Source organism: Pseudophryne corroboree, chromosome 6 (genome assembly GCF_028390025.1).
Source record: "Pseudophryne corroboree isolate aPseCor3 chromosome 6, aPseCor3.hap2, whole genome shotgun sequence".
In the NCBI taxonomy this organism is placed as follows: domain Eukaryota; kingdom Metazoa; phylum Chordata; class Amphibia; order Anura; family Myobatrachidae; genus Pseudophryne; species Pseudophryne corroboree.
This window is the reverse complement of record NC_086449.1, coordinates 353,256,325-353,281,378: the sequence shown is the minus strand read 5'-3', so window position 1 is coordinate 353,281,378 and position 25,054 is coordinate 353,256,325. Positions and strand designations below refer to the sequence as shown.

General features: G+C 46.5%; 1 protein-coding gene across 2 annotated transcripts in view; it reads right to left on the bottom strand.

Annotated features, from left to right (window-relative positions):
- Positions 1-23,164: 23,164 nt before the first annotated feature.
- SCAPER (S-phase cyclin A associated protein in the ER) overlaps positions 23,165-25,054 on the bottom strand; it is a 725,664-nt gene continuing 723,774 nt past the window's right edge. For both annotated transcript variants that reach the window (XM_063926586.1, XM_063926587.1), the window contains exon 31: positions 23,165-23,629. In XM_063926586.1, the coding sequence (XP_063782656.1) occupies positions 23,541-23,629 (89 nt within the window). In that variant the 3' untranslated portion in view covers positions 23,165-23,540. The remainder of the gene's footprint in view (positions 23,630-25,054) is intronic.

Below are 25,054 nucleotides of genomic sequence, written 5' to 3'. Positions count from 1 at the left end.
CACAAGGAAGAAGTCAGCATGTTCACTTCCTTCACAAAGTCATTATGGAGCTCAATAGAGGCCACTGGAGTGCCAATATCTTCTATGGCTAAAAGAGTGGTTTGGGACAGCAGGAGAGTTTTGACCAAATGCAAACTGCTTTTGGGGAGGAAGCACCATCCTGAACCACTGTCAGTGGTTTGCAGAATTTTGGCGGGAGATGGTTCCTGGAAGACAAGGAGCTCTGTGGACGACTTGTGTCTGCTATCACCAAGGACCACGTTGCTGCTGTGTGGGTCATAGCGGAGTTGGACGCCAGGGTGACCGTGGCCTAGTTAGAGAAGGTGAAAGGCATCTCATCGGGATCCATACGCTTGATAATCCAAGAAAAACTTGGCCTGAGCAAAGGGCCTAATTCAGACCTGGTCGCCGCCTACATGGAGAGGGGGTAAGGGCTTTGCAGGGGTGCGATGGGCTGTGCAGTGAGCTGCACGTTTCTGCACAGCCCAGGACTTACTCAGATGCAGCAATGATCGGGGCCAGCGGTGACATCAGAATCCCTCCTCTGCAACGGCTGGCCACGCCTGCGTTTTTCACGACACTCCCAGAAAACTGTGAGTTGCCGCCCAGGAATGACTCCTGCCTGTCAATCTTCTTGCGATCACCCCTGCGATCGCTTTTGTTGTTGAAGCCGTCACTCTCCGGCGACCGCTGTAGCCAAGCAGATGCGCCTGCGCATTGCGGGTCAAACGTATGTGAAGTTCAGACCCGTTCGCATGGCTGCGAGAAAATGCACCTTGCGAACGGGTCTGAATGAGGCCCAATGTTTCTGCATGCTGGGTGCCCCAACAGCTGACTCGAGAGTAGAAGGAGGCTCAGGTAACTTTGTGCTGCAACATGCTGGCCAGGTTAGTTTGCAGTTGCTCAAACTCTGGGGCAGATGTATTAAACCTGGAGACAGCATAAGGAAGTGATAAACAAGTGATAAGTGCAAGGTGATAAACGCACTAGTCAATCAGCTCCTAAGTGTTAATTTACATATTGGAGCTGATTGGCTGGTGCGTTTATCACCTTGCAGTTATCACTGGTTTATCACTTCCTTATGCCTTCTCCAAGTTAATAAATCTGCCCCTCTGTCTGGGAGATCATCAATGGTGATGACTCCTGGATCTACAGTTTCAATCGCGAGAACAAACAACAGTAGGCCTAGTAGACTTCATTTGGAGGTGTGTCACCACATAAGTACCGACGTGTGCGCAGTGGGTCCAAGCAGATGGTGGCTGTTTTTGTGGCCAAGACTGGCAGCTAACATACCACTTGTGCAGCAGCGCACTGTCACTGGGGACTGGTATGCCCACCAATGCCTGCCGCAAGTGCTGGAAGCCATTTCCAGGCGCCGTCCAAGAACTTGCGCTTGTGGTGCCCTTCTCCATCACAACAACACACTTGCACAAAAGTCCAGGACAGTGGTGGATTTTCTGGCTCATGAACGCATACAGGAGCTTGGTTATCCGCCGTACAGTCCAGATTTGGCACCCTGCGAATCAAAGTGCAAGATGCGTGGGGTTCATTTTGAGCCACTGGAAGATGTAGTGGAGACCTTCAGCCAGCATGTACAAGACATACCTGCTCTGGACTAATCCAGCTGCTTCACCAAGTGGTTTGAGTGCATGCGAATACTTTGAAAAAAATGTAATGTTCATTTTGTAAGTAAAATACTTTTTGTGCATACAGAAACTTGTAACACACTCCTGACTTGCAGACCTGACCTTTTGAAAGACCTTTTCTCTTATAACTGAAAAGAAGAGTTGCCACTACCAGCCCTCTGCAGACTGCATGCTTGAGCAAGAATGAAACCATGACTGACACATGGCTATGACTGGAAGAGCAGCCCCAAACTGCTGACAGGTAATAGCCCTTTGAGTGTAGTCAACATAGCATAGGGGCATGTAAATAATTAGAAACTAAAACAAGATCTATCAATAGTAGTGATAATGGACTAATGTTTGACCATTCCCTATTAGCACTGGCTCTGTGGGGAAACATATTTTAAGAATAATTATAAAGGTTAAGCATGATTGTATATATAAGTGGTTTTCAAGATATGGCTTTCCTGTAAACTACAAATGCTTACACCTTCCAATGCAGCGCTTGATATACCTCATGCCTTTGCTGTAGAAATTAGGAACACAGGAAGTCATTACATAGTGAATGAGCTATAAAAGATTTATCCTAATTTTCACTTACGAGGAATGTGAATAATCATCAGTATGTATAAGGCGCCACAAAACTCTGCAACATAGGATAGCTGTTAGAGCAAAATATAGTAAAAGTAAAGTAAGTCAAATAAAATCATACTGTACATAGAAACAGTACAAGGTGTCATCCTAAAAATAGATGATAAAGAAAGCCTGTCTATATGTAGAGCATCTGGCCACAGAGAAGAGCCATTCTTTCACCATTTCAAATGCTGTGAGGTTGGATTGTTCTCTAGGTCCACTTGTGCTTGATAACGGAATACATTTCCGCTACTACCAGTATTGGATCCAGGTACTAAAAAGATGTTTTCACAGTTTGGAAATGAAATCATTTACCTCTTATTTTCCCTGTTGCACACTTATACCTTGTTTAAATCATGAGTTTTCTCTCAATAGATTCAATCTAAGCAGAGTAATTTTAAAACCGAACAGGGTCCTAGACAAGTCAATGGAGAGTCCCAATCTTACGGGCAGCAGTTAGCATATAGGTATATTATACTGAATCCCACCTTACTATAAGCGTTTGCAAAAACATATCTAGCATGAGTGAAATAATAAGAATTTACTTACCGATAATTCTATTTCTCGTAGTCCGTAGTGGATGCTGGGGACTCCGTCAGGACCATGGGGAATAGCGGCTCCGCAGGAGACAGGGCACAAAAGTAAAAGCTTTAGGATCAGGTGGTGTGCACTGGCTCCTCCCCCCATGACCCTCCTCCAAGCCTCAGTTAGGATACTGTGCCCGGACGAGCGTACACAATAAGGAAGGATTTTGAATCCCGGGTAAGACTCATACCAGCCACACCAATCACACTGTACAACCTGTGATCTGAACCCAGTTAACAGCATGATAACAGCGGAGCTTCTGAAAAGATGGCTCACAACAATAATAACCCGATTTTTGTAACAATAACTATGTACAAGTATTGCAGACAATCCGCACTTGGGATGGGCGCCCAGCATCCACTACAGACTACGAGAAATAGAATTATCGGTAAGTAAATTCTTATTTTCTCTGACGTCCTAAGTGGATGCTGGGGACTCCGTCAGGACCATGGGGATTATACCAAAGCTCCCAAACGGGCGGGAGAGTGCGGATGACTCTGCAGCACCGAGTGAGAGAACTCCAGGTCCTCCTCAGCCAGGGTGTGCCCCTGACCAAGTAGCAGCTCGGCAAAGTTGTAAAGCCGAGACCCCTCGGGCAGCCGCCCAAGATGAGCCCACCTTCCTTGTGGAATGGGCATTTACATATTTTGGCTGTGGCAGGCCTGCCACAGAATGTGCAAGCTGAATTGTACTACACATCCAACTAGCAATCGTCTGCTTAGAAGCAAGAGCACCCAGTTTGTTGGGTGCATACAGGATAACAGCAAGTCAGTTTTCCTGACTCCAGCCGTCCTGGAAACCTATATTTTCAGGGCCCTGACAACATCTAGCAACTTGGAGTCCTCCAAGTCCCTAGTAGCCGCAGGTACCACAATAAGCTGGTTCAGGTGAAACGCTGACACCACCTTAGGGAGAAACTGGGGACGAGTCCGCAGCTCTGCCCTGTCCGAATGGACAATCAGATATGGGCTTTTGTGAGACAAAGCCGCCAATTCTGACACTCGCCTGGCCGAGGCCAGGGCCAACATCATGGTCACTTTCCATGTGAGATATTTCAAATCCACAGATTTGAGCGGTTTAAACCAATGTGATTTGAGGAATCCCAGAACTACGTTGAGATCCCACAGTGCCACTGGAGGCACAAAAGGGGGTTGTATATGCAGTACTCCCTTGACAAACTTCTGGACTTCAGGAACTGAAGCCAATTCTTTCTGGAAGAAAATCGACAGGGCCGAAATTTGAACCTTAATGGACCCCAATTTGAGGCCCATAGACACTCCTGTTTGCAGGAAATGCAGGAATCGACCGAGTTGAAATTTCTTCATGGGGCCTTCCTGGCCTCACACCACGCAACATATTTTCGCCACATGTGGTGATAATGTTGTGCGGTCACCTCCTTCCTGGCTTTGACCAGGGTAGGAATGACCTCTTCCGGAATGCCTTTTTCCCTTAGGATCCGGCGTTCAACCGCCATGCCGTCAAACGCAGCCGCGGTAAGTCTTGGAACAAACATGGTACTTGCTGAAGCAAGTCCCTTCTTAGCGGCAGAGGCCATGAGTCCTCTGTGAGCATCTCTTGAAGTTCCGGGTACCAAGTCCTTCTTGGCCAATCCGGAGCCACGAGTATAGTTCTTACTCCTCTACGTCTTATAATTCTCAGTACCTTAGGTATGAGAAGCAGAGGAGGGAACACATACACCGACTGGTACACCCACGGTGTTACCAGAACGTCCACAGCTATTGCCTGAGGGTCTCTTGACCTGGCGCAATACCTGTCCAGTTTTTTGTTCAGGCGGGACGCCATCATGTCCACCTTTGGTCTTTCCCAACAGTTCACAATCATGTGGAAGACTTCCCGATGAAGTCCCCACTCTCCCGGGTGGAGGTCGTGCTGAGGAAGTCTGCTTCCCAGTTGTCCACTCCCGGAATGAACACTGCTGACAGTGCTATCACATGATTTTCCGCCCAGCGAAGAATCCTTGCAGTTTCTGCCATTGCCCTCCTGCTTCTTGTGCCGCCCTGTCTGTTTACGTGGGCGACTGCCGTGATGTTGTCCCACTGGATCAATACCGGCTGACCTTGAAGCAGAGGTCTTGCTAAGCTTAGAGCATTGTAAATTGCTCTTAGCTCCAGTATATTTATGTGGAGAGAAGTCTCCAGACTTGATCACACTCCCTGGAAATTTTTTCCTTGTGTGACTGCTCCCCAGCCTTTCAGGCTGGCATCCGTGGTCACCAGGACCCAGTCCTGAATGCCAAATCTGTGGCCCTTTAGTAGATGAGCACTCTGCAGCCACCACAGAAGAGACACCCTTGTCCTTGGAGACAGGGTTATCCGCTGATGCATCTGAAGATGCGATCCGGACCATTTTTCCAGCAGATCCCACTGAAAAGTTCTTGCGTGAAATCTGCCGAATGGAATCGCTTCGTAAGAAGCCACCATTTTTCCCAGGACCCTTGTGCAATGATGCACTGACACTTTTCCTGGTTTTAGGAGGTTCCTGACTAGCTCGGATAACTCCCTGGCTTTCTCCTCCGGGAGAAACACCTTTTTCTGGACTGTGTCCAGAATCATCCCTAGGAACAGCAGACGTGTCGTCGGAGACAGCTGCGATTTTGGAATATTTAGAATCCACCCATGCTGTCGTAGAACTACTTGAGATAGTGCTACTCCGACCTCCAACTGTTCTCTGGACCTTGCCCTTATCAGGAGATCGTCCAAGTAAGGGATAATTAAGACGCCTTTTCTTTGAAGAAGAATCATCATTTCGGCCATTACCTTGGTAAAGACCCGGGGTGCCGTGGACAATCCAAAAGGCAGCGTCTGAAACTGATAGTGACAGTTTTGTACCACGAACCTGAGGTACCCTTGGTGAGAAGGGCAAATTGGGACATGGAGGTAAGCATCCTTGATGTCCAGGGACACCATATAGTCCCCTTCTTCCTGGTTCGCTATCACTGCTCCGAGTGACTCCATCTTGATTTGAACCTTTGTATGTAAATGTTCAAATATTTCAGATTTAGAATAGGTCTCACCGAGCCGTCTGGCTTCAGTACCACAATATAGTGTGGAATAATACCCCTTTCCTTGTTGTAGGAGGGGTACTTTGATTATCACCTGCTGGGAATACAGCTTGTGAATTGTTTCCAATACTGCCTCCCTGTCGGAGGGAGACGTTGGTAAAGCAGACTTCAGGAACCTGCGAGGGGGAGACGTCTCGAATTTCCAATCTGTACCCCTGGGATACTACTTGTAGGATCCAGGGGTCCACTTGCGAGTGAGCCCACTGCGCGCTGAAACTCTTGAGACGACCCCCCACCGCACCTGAGTCCGCTTGTACGGCCCCAGCGTCATGCTGAGGACTTGGCAAAAGCGGTGGAGGGCTTCTGTTCCTGGGAATGGGCTGCCTGCTGCAGTCTTCTTCTCTTTCCTCTATCCCTGGGCAGATATGACTGGCCTTTTGCCTGCTTGCCCTTATGGGGACGAAAGGACTGAGGCTGAAAAGACGGTGTCTTTTTCTGCTGAGATGTGACTTGGGGTAAAAAAAAGTGGATTTTCCAGCTGTTGCCGTGGCCACCAGGTCCGATGGACCGACCCCAAATAACTCCTCCCCTTTATACGGCAATACTTCCATGTGCCGTTTGGAATCTGCATCACCTGACCACTGTCGTGTCCATAAACATCTTCTGGCAGATATGGACATCGCACTTACTCTTGATGCCAGAGTGCAAATATCCCTCTGTGCATCTCGCATATATAGAAATGCATCCTTTAAATGCTCTATAGTCAATAAAATACTGTCCCTGTCAAGGGTATCAATATTTTCAGTCAGGGAATCCGACCAAGCCACCCCAGCGCTGCACATCCAGGCTGAGGCGATCGCTGGTCGCAGTATAACACCAGTATGTGTGTATATACTTTTTAGGATATTTTCCAGCCTCCTATCAGCTGGCTCCTTGAGGGCGGCCGTATTTGGAGACGGTAACGCCACTTGTTTTGATAAGCGTGTGAGCGCCTTATCCACCCTAAGGGGTGTTTCCCAACGCGCCCTAACTTCTGGCGGGAAAGGGTATAACGCCAATAATTTTCTATCGGGGGAAACCCACGCATCATCACACACTTCATTTAATTTATCTGATTCAGGAAAAACTACAGGTAGTTTTTTCACACCCCACATAATACCCTCTTTTGTGGTACTTGTAGTATCAGAAATATGTAACACCTCCTTCATTGCCCTTAACATGTAACGTGTGGCCCAAATGGAAAATACGTTTGTTTCTTCACCGTCGACACTGGAGTCAGTGTCCGTGTCGACCGACTGAGGTAAATGGGCGTTTTAAAGCCCCTGACGGTGTTTGAGACGCCTGGACAGGTACTAATTGGTTTGCCGGCCGTCTCATGTCGTCAACCGACCTTGCAGCGTGTTGACATTATCACGTAATTCCTTAAATAAGCCATCCATTCCGGTGTCGACTCCCTAGAGAGTGACATCACCATTACAGGCAATTGCTCCGCCTCCTCACCAACATCGTCCTCATACATGTCGACACACACGTACCGACACACAGCACACACACAGGGAATGCTCTGATAGAGGACAGGACCCCACTAGCCCTTTGGGGAGACAGAGGGAGAGTTTGCCAGCACACACCAAAACGCTATATTATACAGGGACAACCTTATATAAGTGTTTTCCCTTATAGCATCTTAATATATAATAATATCGCCAAATAAGTGCCCCCCCTCTCTGTTTTAACCCTGTTTCTGTAGTGCAGTGCAGGGGAGAGCCTGGGAGCCTTCCTAGCAGCGGAGCTGTGTAGGAAAATGGCGCTGTGTGCTGAGGAGAATAGGCCCCGCCCCCTTTTCGGCGGGCTTCTTCTCCCGTTTTTCTGACAACCTGGCAGGGGTTAAATACATCCATATAGCCCCAGGGGCTATATGTGATGTATTTTTAGCCAGCATAGGTACTTTCATTGCTGCCCAGGGCGCCCCCCCAAGCGCCCTGCACCCTCAGTGACCGTTGGTGTGAAGTGTGCTGAGAGCAATGGCGCACAGCTGCAGTGCTGTGCGCTACCTCATGAAGACTGAGAAGTCTTCAGCCGCCGATTTCTGGACCTCTTCTCTCTTCAGCATCTGCAAGGGGGTCGGCGGCGCGGCTCCGGTGACCCATCCAGGCTGTACCTGTGATCGTCCCTCTGGAGCTAGTGTCCAGTAGCCTAAGAAGCCAATCCATCCTGCACGCAGGTGAGTTCACTTCTTCTCCCCTAAGTCCCTCGTTGCAGTGAGCCTGTTGCCAGCAGGACTCACTGAAAATAAAAAACCTAACAAAACTTTTACTCTAAGCAGCTCTTTAGGAGAGCCACCTAGATTGCACCCTTCTCGGCCGGGCACAAAAACCTAACTGAGGCTTGGAGGAGGGTCATGGGGGGAGGAGCCAGTGCACACCACCTGATCCTAAAGCTTTTACTTTTGTGCCCTGTCTCCTGCGGAGCCGCTATTCCCCATGGTCCTGACGGAGTCCCCAGCATCCACTTAGGACGTCAGAGAAAACAAAAATGTTATAAAGTCAATTATTATAAATGCAATTAACATTATAAATGTTCTTCAAATAGCCTTGCCCAGAAGTAATGAGACATTGTGATCTTGCATGTGTAGCAATCTCAACTGAGTATAGCACAAGTATTTGAGTAGACAAAGTCAATGATTTTTTGACTATTTTATCTGGTCTATAGGCAGACAGATAATTTGCGTGAACAATTGTTGTACAGTAGCCATACAAACAAAGGGTTTAGGTGAAGTGATCACTTTATTACAAGTTATTATTTAAGGAATTATGGAATTAGATGCCGGCCATTAGAAGTATCTCTAGAGTTTTTAAATATAGTTTGCGCTTTAGGAAGAATGAATAAACGATAAACCATTCATAGGATTATGGCTGTGCAGGCAGATGTTCCCTATCTAAACTATGTACTTTACAGAGAAGCCGAGCAGCAGTATTAGCAGCTGTGAGAAGGGAAACTACAGAGGTGACATGTGCACGTTTAGGGAGCACACAATATATGCAGAAACAGGGAAACATAACTCACCTTGAAGTGATTGTGTATACAGGGAAAATGTTGCTGTCAAAAAGTTGCCCTTAAGTAATTAAACTACAACCAGTTTACCAATATTCTTTTATTTATAGTTGGAAAAAATTAAATGACAGTATGGCCACAATCAGTCTCACATATCATAAATGTATTCAGGGGCGGATTGGGAACAAAAAGCGGCCCTGGAAAAATTTGTACTAGTGGCCCCACATGGGCAACACCAGAGGTGTAAGGTATAGTCATGGGCCATGGCAGCAGCACCCTCCCCCCAAGACTTTCCAGATAGTGGGCATGTCCAGCATCAAGGAGGAAGTTAAAGAGAAATACAATTAAATATTATGAGCAAATTATTTGATACACCTTCAGAATTTAGGAAACTATATCATTCTTTATAAAGATATATTTTCTTGCTTATTACACCAACCGTATCCCAATCACTATTCACTCAATCTTATATGTCAGCCAAGCAGGCAGACAGAGCATACACTAGATCAGAGCTGGCCAAACCAGTCCTCGAGATCTACTAACAGTTCACATTTTCCAGACTACCTAGCTGGTGCACAGGTGTAGTCATTACTAATTAAGATGTGCTGCATTCATTCCTAACTGACCATTCTACAGATCTCCAGGAGGCCTGGAAAACATGAACTGTTGGTAGATCTCGAGGACCGGTTTGGCCAGCCCTGCACTAGATCATCTGCAATCACAGGCTAAGTGGCAAAGTAATTTTCATATATGCAAATTATTTTGAATCTTATTCATTATGTCTATAAAAAGGAGCACATGTCCTCAAACAAAACAAGCCCCCACGGGTGCGTCGGCCCACCGGGAATCTTCCCTGTAAATCCTATGGCCAATCCGCCTCTGAATGTATTTCACTTCCATGTTCAGTATGGTGGTCACACAATTTCCTACAACCTCTGGTGGGTTCTTATCCATCAGACTAAGCCCCTCCCCTTCAGAATGTAAGATCTCACGAGCAAGGCCCTCTCCGCTCGAGCTTTTCCCTCTAGTAGACTATCTTCAACTTCAATGGCAGCTAACCCTTGGTTTCTGCCACCCTGATGATTATTTCAGTGTCCTGTCCCCTGATGCAGCAATGTTAATACACCAAGTATTTGTCCTACATTGCTTTGTACTGTAAGTCATTGTTTTCTTGTTTTACTCATTTGTTTATGTACTTTGCAAGGTCCTGCGGAACCTGTGGTGCCATATAAATGAACAATAATAATAATACTAGCTGTTGTGACGCTGACTAGTTTACATTATTTCTCAATCTAAATGCAAGACCATAAATATTTTCTTTCTAGTGCATGGCCATTTCCATACAGGTTCCCACTCTGAAGCCACATAGTCATCAATAATGCCAAAGCTGTGAAAAAACAGCCAACCAGAAGATGAATGAGGTCCAGCTTTCCAGCAATAAACAGATAATGATTGCTTCATACAAATCTGTGAAACAGACTTAAGGCCCCCATACATCTAAACCACGTTTTCCTGACAAGTACTGCCTATCGGTCACCAGCGATAATCGGCGATCCGTGATGGAATCTGTGAAAATATTAATTATAAAAATCCCAGATTTGCCGATCCTGAACATTTTCAAACATGTTTAATATTCCCGATTCCCTGACCCAGTTGTTGAGGGATTGGAAAATTGCAGCAATACATATATCGGTAATGTATGGGAGTCTTTACACTATGAGTCTGCTAGAATACACTATTGGCTAATCTTAGCAAAAAAAATAAGATTTTACTCACCGGTAAATCTATTTCTCGTAGTCCGTAGTGGATGCTGGGAACTCCGTAAGGACCATGGGGAACAGCGGGCTCCGAAGGAGGCCGGGCACTCCAGAAAGATTTATGACTACCTGGTGTGCACTGGCTCCTCCCACCACGACCCCCCTCCAAGCCTCAGTTAGGACACTGTGCCCGGACGAGCTGACATAATAAGGAAAGATTTTGAATCCCGGGTAAGACTCATACCAGCCACACCAATCACACCGTACAACTCGTGATACTATATCCAGTTTGACAGTATGAAAACAACTGAGCCTCTCAACAGATGGCTCAACAATAACCCTTTAGTTAGCAATAACTATTTACAAGTATTGCAGACAATCCGCACTTGGGATGGGCGCCCAGCATCCACTACGGACTACGAGAAATAGATTTACCGGTGAGTAAAATCTTATTTTCTCTGACGTCCTAGTGGATGCTGGGAACTCCGTAAGGACCATGGGGATTATACCAAAGCTCCCAAACGGGCGGGAGAGTGCGGATGACTCTGCAGCACCGAATGAGAGAACTCAAGGTCCTCCTCAGCCAGGGTATCAAATTTGTAGAATTTTGCAAACGTGTTTGCCCCTGACCAAGTAACAGCTCGGCAAAGTTGTAAAGCCGAGACCCCTCGGGCAGCCGCCCAAGATGAGCCCACCTTCCCTGTGGAATGGGCTTTCACTGATTTAGGATGCGGCAGTCCAGCCGCAGAATGCGCCTGCTGAATCGTGTCACAGATCCAGCGAGCGATAGTCTGCTTAGAAGGACTTTTATATGACAAAGCCGACAAATTCTGATACACGCCTGGCCGAAACCAAGGCCAATAACATGACCACTTTCAACGTGAGATATTTCAGATCCACGGTTTTTAGTGGTTCAAACCAATGTGATTTTAAGAAACTCAACACCACGTTGAGATCCCAAGGTGCCACTGGAGGCACAACTGGGGGCTGAATATGCAGCACTCCTTTTACAATGTCTGAACTTCAGGTACTGAAGCTAATTTTTTCTGGAAGAAAATCGACAGAGCCGAGATCTGTATCTTAATGGAGCCTAATTTTAGGCCCATAGACACTCCTGCTTGTAGGAAATGCAGAAATCGACCTAGTTGAAATTCCTCTGTTGGGGCCTTTTTTGGCCTCACACCAAGCAACATATTTCCGCCATATGCGGTGATAATGTTTTGCAGTAACATCTTTCCTGGCTTGAATCAGCGTAGGAATGACTTCCTCCGGAATGCCCTTTTCCTTTAGGATCCGGCGTTCAACCGCCATGCCATCAAAACGTAGCCGCGGTAAGTCTTGGAACAGACAGGGCCCCTGCTGCAGCAGGTCCTGTCTGAGCGGCAGAGGCCATGGGTCCTCTGATATATAGTTTCTTGAAGTTCTGGGTACCAGGCTCTTCTTGGCCAATCCGGAACCACGAGTATCGTTCTTACTCCTCGCCTTCTTATTATTCTCAGTACCTTTGGTATGAGAGGCAGAGGGGGGAACACATAAACCGACTGGTACACCCACGGTGTTACCAGAGCGTCCACAGCTATCGCCTGAAGGTCCCTTGACCTAGCGCAATATCTTTTATAGCTTTTTGTTGAGGCGGGACGCCTTCATGTCCACCTGTGGCCTTTCCCAATGGTGTACAATCCTTTGGAAGACTTCTGGATGAAGTCCCCACACTCTCGGGTGGAAGTCGTGTCTGCTGAGAAGATCTGCTTCCCAGTTGTCCACTCCGGGAATGAACACTGCTGACAGTGCTAACACATGATTTTCCGCCCATCGGAGAATCCTTGTGGCTTCTGCCATCGCCATCCTGCTTCTTGTGCCGCCCTGTTGGTTTACATGGGCGACTGCCGTGATGTTTCCTGATTGGATCAGGACCGGCTGGTTTTGAAGCAGAGGCCTTGCCTGACTCAGGGCATTGTAAATGGCCCTCTGTTCCAGAATATTTATGTAGGGAAGTCACCTGACTTGACCAAAGTCCCTGGAAGGTTCTTCCCTGTGTGACTGCCCCCCAGCCTCAAAAGGCTGGCATCCATGGTCACTAGGACCTAGTCCTGTATGTCGAACCTGCGGCCCTCTTGAAGATGGGCACTCTGCAGCCACTACAGTAGATACCCTGGTCCTTGGAGACAGGGTTATCAGCCTAATGCATCTGAAGATGCGACCCGGACCACTTGTCTAACAGGTCCCCCTGAAAAGTTCTTGCATGGAACCTGCCGAATGGGATTGCTTCGTAGGAAGCTATAATTTTTCCCAGGACTCGCGTGCAATGATGCACCGATAACTGTTTTGGCTTCAGGAGGTCTCTGACTAGAGATGACAGCTCCTTGGCTTTCTCCTCCTGGAGAAACACTTATTTCTGGTCTGTGTCCAGAACCATCCCCAGGAACAGTAGACGTGTCGTAGGAACCAGCTGTGACTCTGGACTGTTTAGAATCCAACCGTGCTGTTGTAGCACTTTCCAAAATAGTGCTACCCCGACTAGCAACTGCTCCTTGGACCTCGCCCTTATAAGGAGATTGTCCAAGTACGGGATAATTAAAAAACTCCCCTTTTCGAAGGAGTATCATCATTCCGGCCATTACCATGGTAACACCCTCGGTGCCATGTACAGTCCAAACGGCAGAGTCTGGACTTGGTAATGGTAATCCTGTACCACAATCTGAGGTACTCCTGGCGAGGATAGTAAATAGGGACATGCAGGTAAGCATCCTTGATGTCCCGGGATACCATGTAATCCCCCTCGTCCAGGCTTGCAATAACCGCCCTGAGCGATTCCATCTTGAACTTGAATTTTTTTATGTATGTGTTCAAGGATTTTAAATATAAAAAAGGGTCACACCGAACCATGCGGTTTCGGTACCCCAACCCGTGTGGAATAGTAACCCCGTCCTTGTTGGAGTAGGGGCACCTTAAGTATCACCTGCTGGGAATACAGCTTATTAATTGCCTCTAGCACAGCCTCCCTGCCTGAGGGAGTTGTCGGCAAGGCATATTTGAGGAAACGGCGGGGGGAAGACATATCGAATTCCAGCTTGTACCCCTGAAATACTACTTGAATGAAACAGGGATCCACCTGTGAGCGAGCCCACTGATCGCTGAAATTTTTGAGACGGCCCCCCACCGTACCTGGCTACACCTGTGGAGCCCCCGCGTCATGCTGTGGACTCAGAGGAAGCGAGAGAAGAATTATGATTCTGGGAACAGGCTGACTGGTGCAGCTTTTTCCCTCTTCCCTTGTCTCTGTACAGAAAGGAAGCGCCTTTGACCCGCTTGCTTTTCTGAAGCCGAAAGGACTGTACCTGATAATACAGTGCTTTCTTAGTCTGTGAGGAAAATTGAGGTAAAAATATTTCTTCCCAGCTGTTGCTGCGGATACGAGGTCCCAGAGACCATCCCCAAATAATTCCTCACCCTTATAAGGCAGAATCTCTATGCGCCTTTTTTTTTTTTTTAACATCAATCATTTTTATTGGTTTTTATGTCAGATGCAAAAAGAAAAAAGGGGGAGGGGGGGGGGGGTTACAGAAAAAAGAAAACAGGGTGGGGAGGGATGAACACGTCAATAAAATACAACATACATATGAGACAGATAACATAGCACTAAGCAGGTATTCAGGTATCCTAGTCAAATTAACAGATGGAAGTGTGCAGATCTAGTTCGATAGGGTTTATCTACTCCGCCCCTAGCAACCGGGTGGTAGCAATTGATAGCATTATAGACGTAACAGCTAGTATAAACAAAAAGGGAAAGCATGGGAGATGAAGCACTTAAGAAGTGGAAGATTCCTCGTTTAGGCTAAATTGTAATGGGGAAGTCTTCCCTGGGTGTGTTATGAGAGCGGATCCTTCCCCCTCCGTGACGTATTCGTGCCATTGGAACCATTTCATAATGGGAGAGGAAGCAGAGGAGGAATAAGGCACACATTCAGTTTCCATGTTATAATGGAAGTGAACTTTATGAAACACTTTTAGAACAGAAGGGACTGCCGCTTGTTTCCAGGCTTGGGCCAAGGTTGCCCTTGCTGCTATACAAATGTGTCCCAATAAGTACCTTTGGGAGGCTGAGACCTCTAGGGGATACATATGTAGGAGAGCTAAAGCTGGGGATGGGCTTAAAGATAGACATAAAGCTTTATTTATCAGCGTAAATACTTCTGCCCAGAAAGTACGGAGAAGGGGACATGACCAAAAAATGTGGTACAAATGTCCCGTTTCGCCGCAGTCTCTCCAACAGAGTGGTGAGCAGGAAGGCCAAAATGTGTGCAGTCTGTCCGGGGTCAGGTATAATCTATTCAACAATTTAACATGCATTTCTGAATGGTTTAAACAGCGTGACATACGGAATGTTAAACAATATAATTTCTCCCACTGTGACTCTGCTATGGGAATACCCAAGTCCCCCTCCCAGCGCTTCTGAGCATTTGACTTGTGGTATGGGACCAATGAGATGAGTGCATTGTACCAATAAGTAATATCTTTAGTTGATGTAGGCAATACCACGCGAGATAGGATAGACTGAACTAGAGAGCTGGGGGGAGTTTGTACGATGGGTAGACTCTTAAACCAATGTCTGATTTGAAAGTAGTGAAATAGTTCAGAACTCGGGAGGGAGAATTTATCGTGCAATTGGGCGAAGGAAAGAAAGGCAGTTCCATCTAGTAAGTCTCCAAGGGTATGAATATTACAAGCATTCCACACAGAGATATGTAGGTTGGGAATTAACTTACTCACTGCTTTAAGTGAAAGGGCCTTGTCGGGGGTAGTAATGCCAGGGAGCTTACTCATCAAACTATCCCATATTCGTAAAGAAGAAGCCGTAGATGGAAGGATGGTCAAGTCGTTGGGACGTAGGGCTTTGGGAGTCCACAGCAGATCTGCTAAGGGGTATCCTATGCAGCTAACATCTTCGATATGGGCCCACAAGGATATAGGGTTGGAGGGGTTCCAGGATTTCATTTGGGCAAGCACACATGCTTCCTGATACATACTCAGGTCGGGTAACGCGAGACCTCCTCTGTGTCGAGGAAGTATCATTCTAGCATGTGCCAATTTTGGGGGGTGCGATTTCCACAAATATTTCGTCAGGACAATTCTGCATTTATCAAGATATGGTTTGGGGAAAGTATAAGGTATAGTGCGAAATAAATACATAAGTTTGGGTAAAAGGGACATTTTAAAGGCAGATAAACGACCCAGCCAGGATATCTCATACAGCAACCACGAGGATGTCAGGGTCTGGAGAGTGAGTATCAGGGGAGGGAGATTTAAATCAAAAACATTAGAGGAGATAGGAGGAATATGTATCCCAAGGTATGTAAGTGAGTCGAGTTTCCAGTTATATGGGTATTGAGATCGTAAAGCAGCCGTGAGTGTGTTGGGTAAGTGGACAGGTAAAGCGTCAGTTTTAGTTGTGTTCAGTTTGTAGTATGAGGCCTCACTGAAGCTATGTAGTATCGAATGTAGATGCGGGAGAGAGGAGGAGGGTCGAGATACAAAGAGAAGAACGTCGTCGGCAAAGAGACACAACTTATGGGAGAGTCTCCCATGTGTCAGGCCGGGGAATGCAGCATCCGCTCTGATTTTAGCCGCCAGGGGTTCAATGCCAAGAGCATATATCAAAGGCGAGAGAGGGCAACCTTGGCGTGTTCCATTAGTGATTGGGAAGGCGTCCGACAAGAAGCCATTGCTAAATACCCTTGCTGACGGTAGAGTGTATAATGCTAAGATTGACGTCAGGATCTGGGCTGAAAAGCCAAATTTAACTAAAACAGTGCGCATATACAGCCAATTTAATCTGTCGAACGCCTTCTCAGCATCCAATGAGAGTAACAGAAATCCCTCGGTGCCGGGGGCCCTGTCTATCAAGTTGAAGACCCTGCGGGTGTTGTCCGTGGCCTGTCTTCCAGATACAAATCCAACCTGGTCAGGGTGAATCAACAATGGTAAATAGGCACTAAGTCGGGATGCTATCATTTTAGCATAGAGCTTAACATCACTATTAAGCAATGCGATTGGTCTGTAATTGTGGCAATGGGCAGGGTCTTTCCCAGGTTTGGGAATAGCTACAACCTGGGCCTCCAGCATTTCCTTAGGGAAGGTACCAGTTCTGGTTATATCATTAAACAGAGCAGTCAAAATGGGGGAGAGACGGTCCGTAAAGGAAGCATAAAAGTCGTTAATAAACCCATCTGGGCCAGGGGCCTTGTCCTTAGGGAGGGATTTAATCGTAGATTCGACCTCTAGTGCGGTCCAAGGTGCATTTAAGGCATCTAACTGACCAGGGGTCAAGGTAGGAAGGTTGACAGAAGAAAGAAACGCTTGTATAGAGTCAGGAGTAGGCTGGAATGTGAGGGGATCAGAGTGTAAATTGTACAATTTAGTATAGTAGTCTGCGAATTGGTTAGCAATATCTAGAGGGTTGGCAAGCTTAGAGCCTGTAGAGGAGAGAATAAGTTTAATTCTATTGCGAGCACGGTGAACACGAAGTCTGCGAGCAAGCATTTTGCCGGGTCTATTACCCACCAAATAGAATTTCTGTCGCAGTCTATTGAGGGCTGCTTGGGTTCTAAAAACCAACAGTTTTTGTAGTTGGCTGCGAATGCCAGATAGTTCCTTACGCAAGAGCCGGGTGGGGTGCTTCTTATTCTTATCTTCAGCTATTTTAAGTCTCTGTTCTAGGTCTAGTTGGAGTTGTTTGGCTTGCTTTTTAAGCGTAGCTCCAGCCTGGATAGCAGAACCGCGGACAACCGCTTTTAACGCACACCAGTGGTTTGGCAAAGAGGTGTCCGAAGGGGAATTAGTGTCTATATACAGGGACATGCAATCGGAGATAATTTTTTTGGCCAGCGGGTCGTGCAATAGATGGGGAGATAATCGCCATGGTCTGGGGGGCACGGGAGCAGAGTTAATGTGCCATTTCCAATATAGCGGTGCGTGGTCGGACCAGGTGATAGGTAGGATATCGACCGCACCAGAATCCTGTAAGGTCCATTTATCACATAACACAAGGTCAATTCGTGAATATGAATTGTGAACCGGTGAAAAGAACGTGTAGTTTCTACCTGAGGGGTTCTGAATGCGCCAGATGTCATATAGGTCGAACTCCGCTAACACGTTACGTAGCGCTAATGAGGGGCCAGGGCGGGTTTTAGATGTAGTTGAAAAGGGTTGGGACGATTTATCTAGTTTGGGATCTAATACTAAGTTAAAGTCTCCTAGGAGGATTAGGGATCCGACACGGACCTTTTGGATAAGCAAGCAGAGCTTCCGAGTAAAGGCCACCTGGTTCGAGTTAGGTGCGTATAGAGAGACTATAGTGACAGGTTTACTTTCCAAAACACCCGTGAGGATCAAGTATCGGCCTGCTTTATCTGCAATTTGGGAGTGGAGAGTAAAAGGAACATTATCTCTAAACAACAGAGCTACTCCATTTCTTTTAAAGGGGCCGTTAGCGAAATATCCTATAGGGAACCTGTGGTCTTTCAATACAGGGGGATTATGGGAGGAAAAGTGAGTTTCTTGTAAGGCGACTATATCAGCTTTATATTTATGGAAGGAGGATAAAGCTAATCTACGTTTGTTGGGGGAGTTTAAACCCTTAACATTTAATGAGAGAATACCAACCATACTTATTCAGTAAAAATACAATGCAAGTGACGACATCCCATCCGGATGGGGGGGGGGGAGGGGAGGGGTATAAAAAACACGGAGAAGGGGCGATAGATTCAAAAGCAATAAAATAAAGGGGAAGGAAAAGTAAACCGACCCAGTACATCGGGTCTGCATAGCTACTGCAGGGGAAAATGAATGCAGTAGATAAACGAGGGGCAGGCGGACTCTTCAATCCACCCAGAGTCATTGAAAAAACAAATAGCTAATGTGTAGGGGGAATAAATGCACATCTCAATCCAAACAAAAGTGGCACATGGGGAACAAACATCTATTAAAGAAACATAAATGCAGCACGAAATGGTATGGCATATCTTACTATCGGAATTACAGCCGACTATTGTAATCAGCGTGTACTGTAAGATAGGCCATTTAAACAGATAAACAGGTAAACTGGGACATGAACTGAACAGCCACTTTTAAGTAGGAGAGTATGCAGTATGAAATCCAGCAAGGAGAAAATGTAGCTCACCTAGAGGAATTCTATAACCATAAGAGCAGCAATAAACAGAATTATAGTAAAGGCAATATCTCTAACGAAATATAGAAAGGCATGTTAGAACATTCATTAATTACGTAGTACTTTCACTCAGTGGACCATTCGGAACGAGGTGGAGGACGTCTTTCGTGAGAGGATGGTAGTTTCACCGAGATGTCCCAGTCTTCGAGTAGTTTCACTCCGGCTTCCAGCTCTGATATAATAAATGAAGAACCGTCATAAAATACAATCAGCTTCACTGGAAATCCCCACCTATATCGGATATCTTGGGCCCGGAGGGCGGAGGTGATCGGAGCTAAACTGCGTCTCTTAGAGAGAGTGAATGCGGAAAAGTCCGGGAACAATTGCAATCCTCCTAGAGTATCAGAATTCTCTGCAGCTCGAGTAGCTTGAAGAATACGTTCTTTAACGCTGAAAAAATGTACCCGGAGTAACGTGTCTCTAGGTGAGGGGTTGGAGAGAAACCGAGGTTTAGGAAGGCGATGGATTCGGTCAATTAACAGTTCCGCATCAGGTACTCCAGGTAGCAGTTTACGGAACAGGGCCATGGCATATTCCGTCAGATCCGAGTTATCGACTGAATCGGGTATTCCTCGTATTTTAATATTGTTCCGTCTGGAACGATCCTCCATATCTGCCATTTTGTTTTTAAATGTGTCCAACTCGTTTTGTTGTTGGTCATGAGCTGTAATGAGATCATTATGCGACGTCACCAGTTCTTCCAATTTGCGCTCTAGAGTGTCGGTTCTATCCCCAATGGCTGTCAGCTCTACCTTGACTTCACGTATGGCAGCTGTGAGGTCATGAGTTAAGTCCGATTTGAAGGCCGTCAAGACCTGGCAAAGGGTCTTCACAGTAAGGGGAGCATCAGAATTCGGATCCACGCCCGACACTGAAAGCGAGCTGGTCACAACAGATGGAGAGGGGCTTTTCGTAGAGGGGGTCGACACTCCTCGAGATGGCGGGGACGCCTGATGTTGTTTCCGGATCGGGAGAGATACCTGAGGAGGTAGTGTGCCTTTTGCTTTTTTAGGCGCCATAATGAGATAGAAGACACAATGGAGAAAAAATGAATAAATGATCTGAGAGTATTGCAGCAGACGGATCCCTCTAGGCTGGTGCGTTATAAAGTAGACAGGATACTGGTATTCAAACGTAGATCCATGTTAAACGGTAAGACTCTGGGTGGGGAAGTCACATATTAGGGGTCACATCGCAACGGGCTGTAGGAGTGTAGAGGCGAGGGTCGTCTCAAACCTGATAGTGATGGTAGGAAAGCACTAGACAGCACCTGAGAGCAGTCTCAGATTAGTATGAGAGGGCACGGTTAGATAACAAAACGTACTGCAGCCAGCAGTGAGTGTATTATATGTCTTCAGTAGGTTTATGCCCCTTGTAGATGTACAGCAGGCAGGGTTTATGAGAGAAAATGCTGCTACAGAGCTGCTGTGCAGGGTCCCTGTGTTATGCTGCTTGTAGAGATAAAGCTGTGGGATGCTTTTCAAGATGGCCGCCGCCAGAAGTGCCAGCAAGGAGTCTCTCCTTCTACCTGCTATTCCAGGCACAGGAGAGGAGCCTCCAGCCCCCTGCAGGTACCTGGGGGTCTGGGGAGGGTCTCCGCTGGTCAGGGGATGTGTGGAGCACCCGCAGGAGGTCCGCCGGGTCCCGCCGCGGCCGCGAACGGGTCCCGGAGCTCGTCGTCGGGATGCCTCCTAACTCGAGGCCCCGGCTTCTGGAAGTGGTATAGGCCTCAAGCTCGAAGTGGCGGAAATAGGCTCACAGCTGTGCGGGACTTCTCTCCAGAGAGCCCAATGCTTTCAGCAGCACACTGGGGTAAATGCAGGGGCCAATAGAGGGTATAATAGGTATTTTGTGGCTGATTTGAGCCCCTTATTTGCAAGAGCTCCAGCCCGAGGTGACTGTGGAGTACAGCGTCCAAGCCACGCCCCCTCTCTATGCGCCTTTTAAGGTCAGCATCACCTGTCCAGTGACAGGTCTCTAATACCCTCCTGACAGAATGGACATTACATTCATTTTGGATGCCAGCCGGCAAAATATCCCTCTGTGCATCCCTCATATATAAGACGACGTCTTTAATATGTGCTCATGTTAGCAAACTAGTATGTTTGACAGGGTCACCGACCACGCTGCAGCAGCACGCTCTGCAGGTTTCAGTCTAGTACCTGAGTGTGTAAATAAATACAGACTTCAGGATAGCCTCCTGCTTTTTATCAACAGGTACCTTCAAAGTGGCCGTTCCTCAAACGGCAGTGCCAAACCTATTTTGACAACCGTGTGAGCGCCTTATCCACCCTAGGGGATATCTCCCAGCGTAACTTATCCTCTGGCGGGAAAAGGTACGCCATCAGTAACTTTTTAGAAATTACCAGTTTCTTATCAGGGGGAACCCACGCTTTTCACACACTTCATTCATTCATCTGATGGGGGAACAAAACACTGCCTGCTTTTTCTCCCCAAACATAAAAACCCATTTTTAGAGGTTAATGTCAGAAATGTGTAACACATTTTTTATTGCCGGGATCAAGTCACGGATGTTCCTAGTGGATTGTGTATATGTCTCAACCTTGTCGACACTGGAGTCAGACTCCGTGTCGACATCTGTGTCTGCCATCTGAATGAGCGGGCGTTTTTGAGCCCCTGATGGCCTTTGAGACGCCTGGGCAGGCACGGGCTGAGAAGCCGGCTGTCCCACAGCTGTTACGTCATCCACCCTTTTATGTAAGGAGTTGACACTGTCGGTTAATACCTTTTACCTAACCATCCACTCTGGTGTCGGCCCCACAGGGGGCGACATCACATTTATCGGCATCTGCTCCGTCACTATATAAGCCTCCTCCTCAAACATGTCGACACAGCTGTACCGACACACCGCACACACACAGGGAATGCTCTGACTGAGGACAGGACCCACAAAGCCCTTTGGGGAGACAGAGAGAGAGTATGCCAGCACACACCAGAGCGCTATATAATGTGGGGATTAACACTATAACTGAGTGAATTTTCCCCCATAGCTGCTTGTATATACAATATTGCGCCTAAATTTAGTGCCCCCCCTCTCTTTTTAACCCTTTGAGCCTGAAAACTACAGGGGAGAGCCTGGGGAGCTTTCTTCCAGTTGCACTGTGAAGAGAAAATGGCGCCAGTGTTTCTGAGGGAGATAGCTCCGCCCCTTTTCCGCGGCCTATTCTCCCGCTTTTTTCTGGATTCTGGCAGGGGTATTTACCACATATATAGCTTCTGGGGCTATATATTGTGGTATTTTTGCCAGCCAAGGTGTTTTTATTGCTGCTCAGGGCGCCCCCCCCAAGCGCCCTGCACCCTCAGTGACCGGAGTGTGAAGTGTGCATGAGGAGCAATGGCGCACAGCTGCAGTGCTGTGCGCTATCCTTGGTGAAGACTGATGTCTTCTGCCGCCGATTTTCCGGACCTCTTCTTGCTTCTGGCTCTGTAAGGGGGACGGCGGCGCGGCTCCGGGACCGAACACCAAGGACTGGGCCTGCGGTCGATCCCTCTGGAGCTAATGGTGTCCAGTAGCCTAAGAAGCCCAATCCGGCTGCAAGCAGGCGAGTTCGCTTCTTCTCCCCTTAGTCCCTCGCTGCAGTGAGCCTGTTGCCAGCAGGTCTCACTGAAAATAAAAAACCTAATTCTATACTTTCTTTCTAGAGGCTCAGGAGAGCCCCTAGTGTGCATCCAACCTCGGCCGGGCACAAGATCTAACTGAGGCTTGGAGGGGGGTCGTGGTGGGAGGAGCCAGTGCACACCAGGTAGTCATAAATCTTTCTGGAGTGCCCGGCCTCCTTCGGAGCCCGCTGTTCCCCATGGTCCTTACGGAGTTCCCAGCATCCACTAGGACGTCAGAGAAAAACAAAAAGCAAACAACGTAAATATATATTAATCTTAAATGGATCTACGCAATCTTACGGCTGTGAGCGCAGACGCTGAAATATATGAAGCTATATGTATATGACGTTATGCCATGCTTCTTGTATACTTGAAATCCTATTTTTGCTACCGTTCCGGAAAAAGAATCACATTTGTCTGCTGTAAAGTAGGATGACGTAGGCGTAAATTTATTAAAGATTGATTTTATATTGATTTTAAATCATCTGCTAGTAAATGTGCAATTTTGACCCTGAAGCGCAACATTGATTTTGATCAATTTAAAATCGATCAAGATTGATGTTTAGTAAGTTTGACCCTTAGAGTAACAATGAACAGGTATGCATGGCAGGAGAGAGATACATACTTACACAGCACACAAGGATGAAAATAAGTTACTTTATTGCGAGATATATAGTACAGAAGTGTTCACTTTAATACAATGAATGGTCACTGCCAGATGATCTTCAACCCACTGCTAAACAATGTGCTAGATGAGAATCCTTTGGTAGTGAGCGACAATATAAGGATTGGCCAAGTCAAGTCTAGCACGCGAGCCAAATATCACAGCACACTTTATCTACACACACAACATATAAATAGTGCACATTAAATATATAAAGGCATTTTTACACGCAGCAGGTTAGGCATAATTACATAGTATAATTACATGGAATCTCAGTTCTTTATACGTTATGCAAGGCCCAGATCCTGAGCCAATCATCCTATATAAAACACATAAAAGCAATAACTATAGAAGCTTAGTCTTTTTTCAGAAAAAACTGCCGTGAGGGCTCCCAGCACTGGCGTGGGAAACGGCAGGAGAATTCCAGGTACTGCTGGGAACGGTCTGTAGAAAAAAAAAAAGAAAAGCAACATTATTACATATAAATGCGCAAAAAAGAAGCAGTGTTCCTTCCCTGCTCAGACGCTGCAAGACCAGTGTGATCAGGATACAGAAGTATAGAGAGGGGGAGATGTGATTACTCACCAGTGTTTACACAACCTCCTGCTAAACACATTAGAAATGGTGAAAGATTTATCTCTTACGACAAACTCTACTAGAGATTGGTAGTCCATTTATTGTCTTATTTGTTTTTGCATGCCGTCTACTTAAGGGTTCTAGTGCATGGACCACAGAGACAAAGTGCCCATGCTAGAGGTTAAACAGAGGTTACGTAGGATTGAAGCCAGGCTCTTCTAGTTCATAGTCAGTGTCATTGCCCTATAAATAGAACGCCTTGTACTGCACAATATGGTGCTTTGGGCAAAGGCAGCATAGTAAACTGTGTCTGGCTACCATATAAATGTTCAGTATAATATATAGGCATAGTTTATTCTAGATCAGGGCTGCACCTTTTTTTTTTGTCCGAGGGCTGTATTATGAGATAGTACTAATTTGAATGTGGGGCAACAAAACTTAAAAACAGGAAAATAGAAAGGTATTTGCACTAAAGCCATTCATCTCAAGATCCGCAGTGAAACAGAGGTGTGTTCAAATTGTCATTTTGCCACCAGATGTGTGTGGCTATCTCATCGCAGACAGAACAATTTCACTGCATATTTGTATATATTAACATAAGTGGGTGCTGCCATGGTAAATCACTGCGTCTAGCTGAATGTCCCCCTATATATTTTACAGGTTTCTTAGCTTTTGCTGAAAAGTACCCATCTCATTTAGAACATGCCTTATATATTCCCTAAACCTAATATACAAGCTGACCCCAAACAGGCCTTTTATTATATTTACTTACAAATACAATAAAAGGAGAATTCTGTGCACTTTGAGAAGTGCGTTATCCATTTTGGTATTTAAATTCAAAAGTCGAATATAGATATTAAGAAAGTGTCTAAGCTGACCACAATTTCTCAGATATCGTTAGTGTAGTCCTTGGGTGTGTGCATATTAGGTATAGTGTAGTAATAGCTTCCTGGTGGCTTAATGAGGAGCAGGATTTCTGTAGACATTACTAGCACATAGTCTACTTAAAGCTAAGGCATCTTCTATGTATCTATATGTGGCTGTCACATTACTCCCCACAGCAAGTTCATAAGGGCAGCACTTGTAGGACTGAGGGACCACCCGCAGACGGTGCAATGAGCACTTCTAATTGTCATGTTCACAGCCCCTATGAAGTACAGTGTTTAGTACTGACGTGTCCCGCAGAGAGTGTGTAATGTGGAGGTAATTTAACCTACTCCCAAGATGCTAGTTTGTTTAGTAAGTAGCTATTTCCAATGGCAGGCAGAGCCTTTGAGTAAACTCGCTTTTGTT